This window comes from Vulpes vulpes, chromosome 5 (assembly GCF_048418805.1).
Source record: "Vulpes vulpes isolate BD-2025 chromosome 5, VulVul3, whole genome shotgun sequence".
Classification (NCBI taxonomy): Eukaryota; Metazoa; Chordata; class Mammalia; order Carnivora; family Canidae; genus Vulpes; species Vulpes vulpes.
Genome location: NC_132784.1, coordinates 53,984,568 through 53,996,307, shown reverse-complemented (window position 1 = coordinate 53,996,307; position 11,740 = coordinate 53,984,568). Strand labels below are relative to the sequence as shown.

Below are 11,740 nucleotides of genomic sequence, written 5' to 3'. Positions count from 1 at the left end.
TCTCGCATATCTTGCTCTGGGTTCGGGGCCTGTGCGCGTGAGGCGTCCTAGGCACCTGATGGGAGGAAATCCTGGTTGGGGACGTCGTGCATTTATTTTCAACTTTTTTGAGCAGTGTCCAGTGCGCTGTCCAGCAAGTGCCACTGGCTCCCCCCCCAAACCTTTAAGCAGTGGGTAAGGGCTCCCTGTCCATTCTCTTTTCTTCGTTTTTTTCTTTCTTAACATTTAAACAGAATGTTTTATTGACTTTAAGTCAGCTGGGGACAAAAACCTGTGTTTATGTTCTAAGACCATTCACTTCTTTACTGATTTCAAAGCGTTCACCCGTCTGGCAGATGGAAACGAGGAGCCCACGCTGCACGTTCCTGATTTCAGTGAGGCTGAGGGTTTTCTCAGAAGCTCCTCAGCTCCATGTGCCCTCCCTTTACTGTTAACTGTTCTGGGATGTTAACATGCCCACTTTCGCCCTGAGTTGCTGCTTCTAGCTCACTGGTTGTCTCCAAGCTCTTTGCAAGTAATCCTTCCTTTGCTATAGGTGCTGTAAAGTGTTCTCATTAGTGGCTTAATTTTTTTCTAAGTTTTTTTTTTCAAGATATTATATACTTATTTTAGAGGTGGAGAGAGTTTGAGTGGGGGGAGGAACAGAGGGAGAGGAACAAGCAGACTCCACGCCGAGTGCGAACCCTGCCTGTGGCTCAATCCTGGGACCCTGAGATCATGACCTGAGCCAAAATCGAGTCAGACGCTCAACTGACTGAGCCCCCCAGGTGCCCCTCTGTAATCTTTAAAAAAATTTATTTATTTATTTATCCATGAGAGACGTAGAGAGGGAGAGGCAGAGACACAGGCAGAGGGAGAAGCAGGCTCCATGCAGGGCGCCCAATGTGGGACTCGATCCTGGACCCCAGGATCACTCCCTGAACCGAAGGCAGATGCTCAGTCGCTGAGCCACTCTGGCGTCCCCTGAAGTTCCTAATCTTAAGACCAATCTTTTTCTTCATGATTTCTCATTCTGTGTCTTACAAGATCCTTCCCACAAAGGTCACAGGATGACCGAAGTTGTAAGGTGTTAATCTATGTGGGACAGACACTTGTGTGTTGTGGGGCAGATTCCACTCCCTTCCTCCCCACCTGGTACCTGACGCCCAGCGCCATTGTTGGAGCCTGTGACCGACCTCCGCATGGGTAGGTGTGTCCCGGTCTGCGACTGTCTGTCCCCTCCCCTCCAGTGAGCACGGCCATCTGGGCGGCAGGGCCCTCTGTGAGGGCGCGTGGTCTCCAGGGACACAAGCCCCCTCTTCCTGCGGCACAGGGGCCTCACTCACCTGAACCCAACCACCTGCCTCATCTGTTCTGTCCCTGTGACAGCGGTCACACAGCCGTGCCACTTTCTGGGCCTGCTATCACCCTGGCCACCACTCCCCCGTCTCCCCTCTTGTCCTTCGGAGACTATCCCACACCTAACCCCACTCGGAGCGTCTTCTTGGCTCATGACACACTCAGGCGAAGCAGCTGGGGACGACTCTGAACTTGTCCCCTCCCCCTCCCCCTGCAGACTTCTCTGCCCTTGTGCCCCTCCCCCCTGCCTCCCTGGGTTCTGCCCTGAATCCAGTCCCCTGGAACCTGGCTCTGTCCTTGTTCCTTTTCTTCCCTGCATTTCAGCATCTCCTCTCTTGCCTCCTTTTCTTTTGCATGTCTCCAGATTTCTTTCATATTTAGGAATCCTAGAAAAAAGACAAAACCAGTTCAAAGTGCAAACACACTGATACTTTACTTAGTGTCTGTGAACCACTATAGAGAATTGGGGAGGGGGGCAGGTGACGTGCCCTCCCCGCGCCGCCCGTGCCCGTGCGTGCTCCACTGGATAGCTCACCTCTGTCAGCCTCAGCTGCTTCCTCCGTGTGGGGCTTTCTGAGCTCCTTCTCTAGGCCACGTAGTGTCCTGAGCACCAGACTCGACTGTCCGGTTGCTCCTAGACCCACCACGTGGCTGACTCGGGGGCTCGTTTACCTAGATGCTCAACTTAGCATCTCCACTCCCTCTCCTAGTTACTATGCTCACTCCAGGTGGACCCGAGGGCTCTCCTGGGCTATTCCCTCTGCACCCACTTGGCCTCTACCCCCTAAACATGCTTCCACGGTACACCTTCTCTCGCTTCATCAGTGTCTGAACTGTCCTAATGGCCTTCATGCTGGCCTCCTCCCTGGCTCTCGTCCCTCCTGCAGCTACCAGTCCTTTTTTTTTTTTTAAGGTTTTATTTATTTACTCACGAGAGGGAGAGAGGAGAGAGAGAGAGAGAGAGAGAGAGAGAGAGGGGCAGAGACACAGGCAGAGGGAGAAGCAGGCTCCATGCAGGGAGACTGACCTGTGACTCAATCCCGGGTCTCCAGAATCAGGCCCTGGGCTGAAGGCGGCGCTAAACCACTGAGCCACTGGGGCTGCCCACCAGTCCTTTTCTGTTACCATAGACACAGTAGCTTCTGCTCCTGCTCAGTTTCTCATGTTCTCCGTTGCTACTGGAGAACCTTAACCCTCTTGTCATGTGATATAGTACCCCCCACCCCCCGCCCCACCGCAGCACTCCCGGGCCCCACAGAAAAGGACATTTCTAGTGCACAGGCACTTTACAGTCACATGACTGCACTCTTGGAAGTTAGGATCAGTTTTCTCCAGATCGCCCGTAGATACTTGGGATGGTGGTCCTGTCCCACAAATACTGGCACCAGGCTGTCTCCACGTTCCTTCAGCAGTGAGGAGGGACTTGTGTTCTCCAGGGGGTGGGGACACTCGGTGATGCCAATTTGTGGTTGGTGCTTGCACCTTACTGCTTGTTCAGCTGGACAGTGAGGTCAGACATGTGAGGTGTGGTATCTATACAGGCCTCTGCCCTGGTTGAAGATCCAATGGCCCCCGATGAGTGGGCGTGGGCTTCTCCCACTGCAGCCAGTGTTCCCACTTGCAGAGCTGGAAGTACGAGACACACTACAGTGCTACAAACTGTGGTGTATACAGCCTTTCTACAGGTGTGCTGAAGCATACATTTAACATTTGCATTTGTCACTTGAACTTCCTACAGTTCTCAAATGTTCTCACATGTTCAAGTCAGATTCCCAAGTGTGTGGAAGCAAGCAGCTTCTGACATCTGTTACTTCTGACTTTATTTCACAGATTTTACAGTTATACAGCATGAAACATAAAATATTGAACTTTTTGCTTATTTACATGGTGTAGTTTTTAATAACACAGATTTCTTATCATGAAAGATATTAACTAGAACAGAAATACTGCCCATGATCGATTCAGAGATACCATAAAGTATGTTCTTTTTCATGATTTGCCCTCTGTAAGAAATTCTCCACGTACGTGTATCTAAATGTAACTACTACCCAGTTACATTCACTTTTATGTGCTACACACTCTTTCCTATCTTATTCTACAGCCTTGGGAGGAGAGTGGGGAAGGGCAGAGCTGTGTGCCCGCACCACTCCACGTGTGCTTGGAAACCGTGCTTGCTGGGGTCCTGCAGTCAGCTCAGGATCGATTGTCTTCGATGATGATAGTTCTTCTAGGGTGGGGCTCAAGTTCAACAAATATGTATCGAAATTCATATTCGCCACTTTCTGGGTTCTGAAAAATAAACATATTTCTTGGTGTAACTTCTGTCCCCAGAGCTTATGACCTGCTGCATCAGAGCCCTTGATCCTCCTAAGGCCCCCTAAAGTTCCCACATGATCCCCACAAAGTCCACAAGGTCCCACAAGGTCCCCATACCTCCTTCACTTCAAGATGCACTGTTCCTTGCTTCCCAGGCTCGGAGCCCTCGATGTAGAACTTCACACGCATGTGTTTCAGCCCATCCTTTACATATTCAATAAAACTGCCAAGAAAATGGAAGAGCGCGGCTTAAACTTCTGTCACTTAAACAAGCGCCCGAGCTTCCTGAACACATGTGAATGGGTACCTGACGTGCTGTCTCCGTCCACGGCGTGTCGCCTCCCCGTAGCCCTTCACGGGCTCCCCAAAGATGCTGATGACCTGGTGGGACAGACTCGGTGAGGCCTCCACCCTTCAAGCTTCCCAGGGAAATATGTTCTGACAAATCAAGTGATTTTTTTAAAGAAAACAAATCATTAAGCCTGGGACCCTTTCAAAATGACAACTCCACTGATGAGAAAATGGACCAAAAAAAGAACTAGGCGAAAACCCTCACACAAGGATATATTTCCTGCAGACAATGGGGTAGGTGATTCTGCGGTGTGAGCTACAGCTTCAGGACAGGTGACTCCACTTCCCTCACAAAGACCGGGCACAACAATGGGGGCAAATGCTTAAATATACATTTGAATGTTTTTAGTGTTTTAGTGTATCTAATGGGGTCTAATACTCAAAGCTACAATAATAAGACAACTTTCTGAGTCACTAGAGACCGTGAAATAGAAGAACAAGTACAGGTTTCTCCAGCTATCCAAAAGTTGGCTTGACCACGTTGCTTTTAAGAAGCACCTACGCTAATACCTGTTTCTGCTAACTGAACAAAATCCAAATGCTTCTTGCTTCCATGAAATGGTGGCTGCGCCCTCGCTTTACGCTTCTGACTTATGAGAACTTTCGTGGGAGCGCACCACTTCCAGATGGCAGTGGAACCTGCAACAATCAACTGCTTAGAATAAGCCAGATCTAGAGGTATGAACCCGATTCCTAAGGGAAAACTCACAATGACATGGACATGCAGTTCTTCCTGAATTTAAAATGCAAATACCATGGAGCCCAGGGAAAGCGGTCAGGGACCTGCGCCTACTGAGGGCACCTGCAGCCTCATGCCTCCCCCTCATAGGGTGCTGTAGCACTCCTGGGTCTGGGTGAGAAGCCACCCGCCTGGTTTTTGGTGTTGTCTGCTGTTTTCCTTCAAGATAGAGGGATTGAGATTTCAGAGTTTCCACTCTGGCACTACAATGGCTGCGCTGGCTTTCTACCTGTGACTGGAAAGCATCACGGAAAGCCCCCCTTCTGGACAGGACTCGTAACAGAACATGGGCAGCTTTCCCATATGTCAGCCTCCTCCCAGGGGATGCTCTGGGCAGGCCGTGCTTCAGAGCATAAGCTTTGGAGTCACACTAACTTGGCCTCAGGTCCTGGCTGTACCATTCACAGCTCAGCAATCTCAGTTGTTACCCAATCTCTAAAGTGTCAGTCTCCCCTTCTGCAAATGGCACAGTCAGTAGTATTTAACACAAATGGCTTTCATGAGATCCAAGAAAGAGGATGTGCTGAGTGCAATGCCTGGTGCATAATGTGCCTTCAGTGTCAAGAACTACCATTATGATCATGGGGTCACTAAACTTTTTTATAAGACTAGAAACTTACCGCACGAGTTTAAAACTCTGGGAAGATCTAAGCATTTAACATCTATGACGATAAGTGACTCTCTTGTATAATAGAATGGAAACATCGCTACACAGACCTTTAGGTGGTCTTAAGGCATTGCAAGTACAGAACAAAGAGCTAATAACATAATCACAATCCAACCGTTATGACTTTATTATCCTATAAACGTCACTAGTCTCAGAACCAATATGTGAGTTCTGTCCTCCGACCCTGGCATCTTCTCTGGATCTTCACAGTGTGTGTGACTGCATCTGGAAGACTCACCTCGGGGTGTGATCTGCATTTTTCTAAGGCTTTCCCATAGATCTTATTAGGACTGGATGAAGAAAAAAGTTCTTTGAAAATTGTGTAAAACAAGCCACCTGCGAATTATAGAAAAAGAAGATCAAGCAAATCAAGAGCAAGACAAATGCTTAAACAGATTTTAGGGACAGACATTATACTTGCTGTGATCAACCTGTGACGGTGATTCCAATAAGCACCACTATCAAGTAGGTAAAATCTCTTCCAGCTTCTTTCACTGTAAAAAGAAAACACCGCTGAGTTAGAGGTGTGCCAGATGGGCAGGAACGCTCATGGCTTCAGCACTTCTGGAGGGTGAGATGTGGACCCAGGACCCTATGAGGAGGTCTGCATGCATGCTGGAACAGCTGCTCTCAAGCCTCCCCACAATTCAGAACCACCTGAAGAAAGTTTTCAAAAGAATCTCAGCAGAATTCTGGGCCAAGGAATTTGTATTTTAATTTTATTTAGTAGTATAACTTTAATACTTCTTTACTTTCTAAGATGACAAAACACTTGAAACAAGTGCCCCAGGCCCTCGGCGTGAAAACATGTTACAGATTTGGCAGTGCCGGTCACATTCTGTTCACAGATGAAGTGTTTGCTTTGTTAACTGTAGTCCAAGGGATCAGCATAGGCCTCAGCTCTTCCAGTCACCTTCCCACCAGGCTGCCTCCACTGGCAGAATGGAATTCAGAACAGGAATCTGCTTGGCCAGACAGAGCTGATAATCGGATGAACTTAGAATACGAAGCACCTGCTACCAACAGGTAGCGCTTGTTCGAACACAAAATGACAACAACATCTATGTAGTCTCACTTAGGATTTGTTAGGTATGTGTTACAATGTGATTGTTAGGGACCTGAGCCTTCTGGACTTTGGCTGTCCTGTAGAGTAACCACACACCATACACGGCTATGTGAGTGTTATTTTAAAGTTACGCTAACTTAAATACTCAGTCCCTCAATCACACTAGCAACATTTCAAGTGCTGAACAGCCACATGTAGAGACCTCATATGTATAGAACATCTCTGTCTCTGCGAAAAGTTTTATTTGGACAATGCTGTTGTGGACATTTTGCAAGACGTCACATTTGTCCATTCTATTTATGCCATCATATTCGTCAGAGCCCAAAGTAACAAGTGGCATGTGTGTCAGGAAGCTTGGTAAACACAGGTACACCAAATGTGGGGGATGAGGCCAAAAAACAGATCCAGAGCTCATCAATCACATGAGCAAAACCCTTAGGGGTATACTGCATGGGGCATGCTAAGGCGCTCCATCTCAAATAAAAGAAACTACTGCATCCTGTATACCCTAGTGTGGTGTGTGATAGGTTCCTTTGGACGCTGTGGGCAGCATATCCCACATTTGAGAATACTGCTCCCACTCATTCGCTGAGTCACCAGGAAGGCCGTCGCCTTTGAATGGGGTCCAGATCAGGACAGGACTCTGCAGCAGGACCCGTCTGCAGCGTAAGCAGCCCTGTTGCTGGAGCGACGACCTGACACACGCTGTTTGACAGTCTCTGCCTCTGCCCTCTGCATACAGGTTGTTCATTCATGCTGAACTTTTAATCATCCCTCACAGCCCTGTTCAGGCTATTGTGAATGAATGATCATGTATTTTACATATTCAACAGATTACAAAACAATTGCTAGGATACAGTTTTTTTTGTTAATGTTAAAAAGTATATATGCACTAAAAAAAAAAGTATATGCACTGAAATGACATAGAGCAAAATATTAACAAAAGTCATCTCTGCATGGTAAAATCAAGGTGTCTGAACTCTTTGCTTCCTTTTTACTTATTTTTCCACAAATTACTGTGAAATGAAGAAATAAACAATAAATGTTAAATTCATCATCTCATCTGTGAAAACCTGACTTTCCCTGACATAAAGACTTGTGCCTTCCGTATTACATATGTTCTATCACTTCCCGTGTCACTTGGAGGTAAACGGTTTTGAACACCTTTAATTCTGTAGCGTGAAGAGTCTAACTCAACATCTGGGCGCGGCAGTCATTCAAGAGCAGTGTTGGGCTGACCTACGTTGAGTAGGTCCCCAAGGATTATGCCTCAATAGTATTTCTTCTATTTATTCCACCCAATTACTCTGTATCTATTTTGTGTTCTCTGGTACTCTTTGCAGCAAACTACCATGTTTTCATTGTTTCACACTGTACCTACCTCCTCCTCATTAAGTGCATCTGTTTGTATACAGGAACTCTCTGGCACACCCGTTAGCATCTGCTCAAGTGTACGCAGAGGAAATGGAAGCTCAAGAACTACTGGTGAACGGCTGTTCTAAAGAGCACTGACCTGGGTACTAGGAAATTAAGATTAGAAGATGTGGCTTTAATTATCCGTTGTGTGAAACTGGGGAAGTGTGCCTCACACACAGAATTTTAATGTTTGAGGGAGGGAACAGGAAACTCAACTGTGGTAAACCACATCTGTGAAGTCTACTAACTTACTATCAAGTACTCAACAACGGTTAAGTTGTAATAAAAGCTGGGAAACATTTTCTCGCCACAACTCAACAAAGTCACCCAAAAAGCAACTTTGAAATCCGAGTTCAAGTCTGTGAAGAAAACTGTGGGTCTACAGTCTCAAACTCTGAACTGTGTTGAACGGTCCTACCTTTTAATTTGTGTGAGCCGTTTTTCTACCTTTAGCCCTGAACTTGTGCGAAGGGACCCTGCTCGCTCTCGCCACGTTTGCCGATAGACTGATCACTCCCGGTACCTTTCTGTGACGTTGAGACGACGGTTTCCCCTCTCTGGCTGTGCACGGACACTTGTTTGCTGCCGTCGTCTCCTGCCCTCTGGGGGCTCTGCCTCTGCGTCCAGATGGTTTTCCGGGTGACTCCAAGGATACTCTGAGGTCGTACCGCTTTCTTTGGCTCTCGCAGACCCCAGCTCAAGCCCGACGCGGTCTTCCAGCAAGCTCTGTTAAGCACTAAGTGTGGCGGAAACAACGGCTTCCCTGACGACCTGCACAGCTTCTCCGCACACCGCGCAGCTCGTAACAAAGTACAAATCATGATCACAGAAAGCCGCTCCGCTTTACAAAGGTGCCAGCGGGGAACCGCAGTGCTTCACTACCCAGTACACACCCAGCCAGAGTGTACTCAGCGCTACAGTCACATCGGTGATTCTGCACGGCTTGTTCGGCAAAAAAGTTAGCTCCCGAAAGAAGCCGTGTCCACCTCTTCTTCCCTTCTGTGCTCTTTCTACTAGAATTAAAGTGATTTAATTACCTGCCGTATTGACATTCACACACTACCCGCCATGCCTCTGCAAAGTAACCTGGGAAACCTCGGGGAGTCCTGGGAACAGTAGTCCGAGGCCCTCACTCCTCGCAGAGCTACCACAGCGGGAAAGGCATCAGGACTACATCTCCCACAGTGCAAGGCGGCCAGACAGCGCGTGGCCTTTCCGCCACCTTCCAGAGTTCCTTGCGCATGCGCTCCACCTATTTGGCGCCAGGGTGGGCGAGGTGATCGCTCAACGGGCGGCAATCAAATTAGCGATTACGAACTGGGTGTTCTTGCAGCCCTTTGAGAGGGCTGTAAACTGCGAAATTCCCAGTGTGACTATGGCTCTGCTGTTGCTTGTGGGGAAATGATGTAGCCTGTGCGTTTCAGTTTCCTCCCAAGGCCACCAGACGGGAGGCAGCACAAACTTCCCCAAAGCCAGCAGCTGGGGAGAGACGAGGTTGCTGCAGTGCCCCCACCAGGGACCGAAGCTCAGCGGCCCGCTTGGCACGCGGCGACCTCGACATCAGGCCGCGGGGCGTGGGAAGAAGCAGGGCCCGGAAGTTTCCAGAACCGCTCCTCGAGCCGGCGGAAGGGCGGGGCGGAGGCCGACCCGCCCCTGCGCACGCGCGCCGGCGTCGAGTGGGCGTGGCGTGGGGCGGCGCGCTCCTGCCTCCGTCGTCGCTCCGCCTTGGGCGCTCCCGCCGGGTCTCCATGGCGACGGGACGCGGCCGACTCCTGCTGCAGCACTGGCGCGGCCTCCAGGCGCTGCATTGGCCGCCGGGCGGCGTCGGCGCGGCCCCGGGGCTGGCCGGGGAGGCCCCCGGGCCCGCGGGGTTCAGGTGACTGTCGGGGGGCCGCGGGGCAGGGCGGTACCCGGCACCTTTCCCCCTCTAATTTCACTCTCGGCTGTTCTTAGTGCAGGAGAGGTCCAGAGAACCGCGGGAGGACGTCCCCTCAACTTGGAAACGTGCGGAGACCCCAAGTCCTGATACAAGTAGCCTAGCTCCCCCCGGGGAACAGGCTTCCTCCTTCCCTTCATTCAGTTGTAGGCGCCGTGGGGAGCTGGGAGCCCTGGAGCAGCGCCTCCTGCGGGAAGCGCTCCACCTGCGAGGGCAGGTGCACATCCCTGGTCTGCACCTGCGGGTCGCCACAGGGGCACCCGTTCAGAGCTCATCCCTAAAGTAGCTTGTCTCTTCTGGGGCCGGAAATCACCTTTCATTCTTTTTATTAGGCTCTGGAATCTACTCATCAAAAGGTTACCGATTTTCTCTCCCGCCCATGGTTCCTGAACCTCTAAGCAGATAATTCTGGTGGGCGGGTTGGTCTGGGAGTTTGTTTTCCTGGGGCAGAGCTTTCTGAATTTCGGATTTCGAGGCCTCCAGTGCCTTTCGTTTGGTTTCTTTTTACTCTTTCTTTTCTTCCTTCCATGGAGTTGGGGGGGGGGGGGAGAGTGAGGGAGAGATGGGGAGGGCAGAGGAATAGGGAGAGAGAGAATCTTAAGTAGGCTCCACTGTGAGACTTCATCTCACAACCCTGAGATCATGGTGGAAGCTGAAATCAGGAGTCCACTGCTTAGTAACTGAGCCACCCAGAAGCCCCATAGGTCTGCTAGGCAAACCCTGAAGGGATGCTTATTGATAGCCACTCCTTGGTATTCAGGCCCCTGATCCCCTTCTGCCTCTCTTCCTTGGCCACCTTGCGGCTGAAGGGTGGTCCTCTTGTTAAGTGAGAGAAGGCAACTTGGAGGAGATGGGGAAGGGGCAAGAAGCAGGATGCTGCAGCTATAATCCAGAAGGCTCTTTAGCTTAACTCCAAAGGTTGGTTGGTTTCAGAGTGAATGATCCAGTTTGTCAGAGGTGCTGTCATGGTCCCTTATGGTGAGTGGTCCCTAACTTTACAGCCATCATCTCGGTTAGTGTGCCAAGTGTAGCGACAGTATGAAGAGCAGTTTGCAACCTTGATGATTCTCTTTGCTTGCACGTCCTTGTGATTTGTAAGATACAAAGAACTCATGTGTATCATGCCTTCTAATAAACCAAATGTCTGTGTTTATGTAGAAAAAACAATTGTTATTTAACAATCGACAACTTGAATTTTGTTTTCCCGAATCTCCAGGACTACGTCCCATGTTCATCCAAGGGTCCATAACCCCGTCATGCTGGTTTTGGAAGTGGTGCTCTGCACCTTTGTATTATGGCAGTAGTTGGTTCTTGAGTGTAGCTGCAGTGCTGGATATACCGCAGGACTTGTGACAACTAAAATGGTGACAATACCTTCAAAACTTCTGTAGGAGCATTTAAATTTGAGGTCTGAACTTTAGATCAATTTGCCACTAACACTAAAATTAGTCTTTATATATAGAGCTCTGTCAGTGGGGAGCAGAATGATTTTTATGTGATGAATCTTCTATTACTTTGTAAGTTGAGTGAACATCCTGGTGATGACGTATTTAGAGTGCCTGGTAAGGGAGCCTGCTTGTCATCCTGTGATTTGGTGAGGTCTGCATTCTTTATGGGAAGGAAAATAAGCCGCTAAAAATGATTGCAGATGGTCTAAGTGGGTGGTGATTTTTATTGTTTCACTACAGAAAAATTAGATTTTAATAAGGAATCCATGGTTCCCTTTTTAATGAAAGATGTGAATATGTGTAAATATCATGAACTGAGAAAAATGGCAGCATATTAGGTTGGCTTAATTTCGACTTGATTTAATTTCTTTGGTTTATCATATATCAAAAATCAGGCTCAGAAGATAATTTTTTAAGGTAAACTTAAAAAATATTGAATATATTCAAGGCTATCAGGCAAAAT

The 11,740-nt window shown here is 48.8% G+C and overlaps 2 protein-coding genes across 6 annotated transcripts in view; one reads left to right on the top strand and one right to left on the bottom strand.

The window, feature by feature from the left end:
- Nucleotides 1-3,141: 3,141 nt before the first annotated feature.
- TIMM21 (translocase of inner mitochondrial membrane 21) lies at nucleotides 3,142-9,176 on the bottom strand. Its single transcript, XM_025997747.2, has 6 exons — nucleotides 8,417-9,176; nucleotides 5,843-5,905; nucleotides 5,650-5,747; nucleotides 3,962-4,035; nucleotides 3,772-3,877; nucleotides 3,142-3,627 (listed from the first exon to the last, which is right to left on the bottom strand). The coding sequence occupies exons 1-6, from the start codon at nucleotides 8,712-8,714 to the stop codon at nucleotides 3,532-3,534; spliced, it is 735 nt and encodes a 244-aa protein (XP_025853532.2). The 5' UTR covers nucleotides 8,715-9,176; the 3' UTR covers nucleotides 3,142-3,531.
- Nucleotides 9,177-9,488: 312 nt separating this feature from the next.
- Nucleotides 9,489-11,740, top strand: part of FBXO15 (F-box protein 15) — a 47,585-nt gene continuing 45,333 nt past the window's right edge. For all 5 annotated transcript variants that reach the window (XM_025997745.2, XM_072758116.1, XM_025997744.2 and 2 more), the window contains exon 1: nucleotides 9,489-9,769. In XM_025997745.2, the coding sequence (XP_025853530.2) occupies nucleotides 9,642-9,769 (128 nt within the window). In that variant the 5' untranslated portion in view covers nucleotides 9,489-9,641. The remainder of the gene's footprint in view (nucleotides 9,770-11,740) is intronic.

Excerpts from the sequence above, each read along its gene's own strand:
- TIMM21 (XM_025997747.2), bottom strand. The coding sequence starts at position 8,714 with ATGATTTGTACTTTGTTACGAGCTGCGCGGTGTGCGGAGAAGCTGTGC. Across the intron at positions 5,906-8,416 it reads CGTCTCAACGTCACAGAAAG|TGAAAGAAGCTGGAAGAGAT; the intron begins GTACCGGGAGTG and ends TTCTTTTTACAG. Across the intron at positions 3,628-3,771 it reads TGCATCTTGAAGTGAAGGAG|AACCCAGAAAGTGGCGAATA; the intron begins GTATGGGGACCT and ends TTTATTTTTCAG.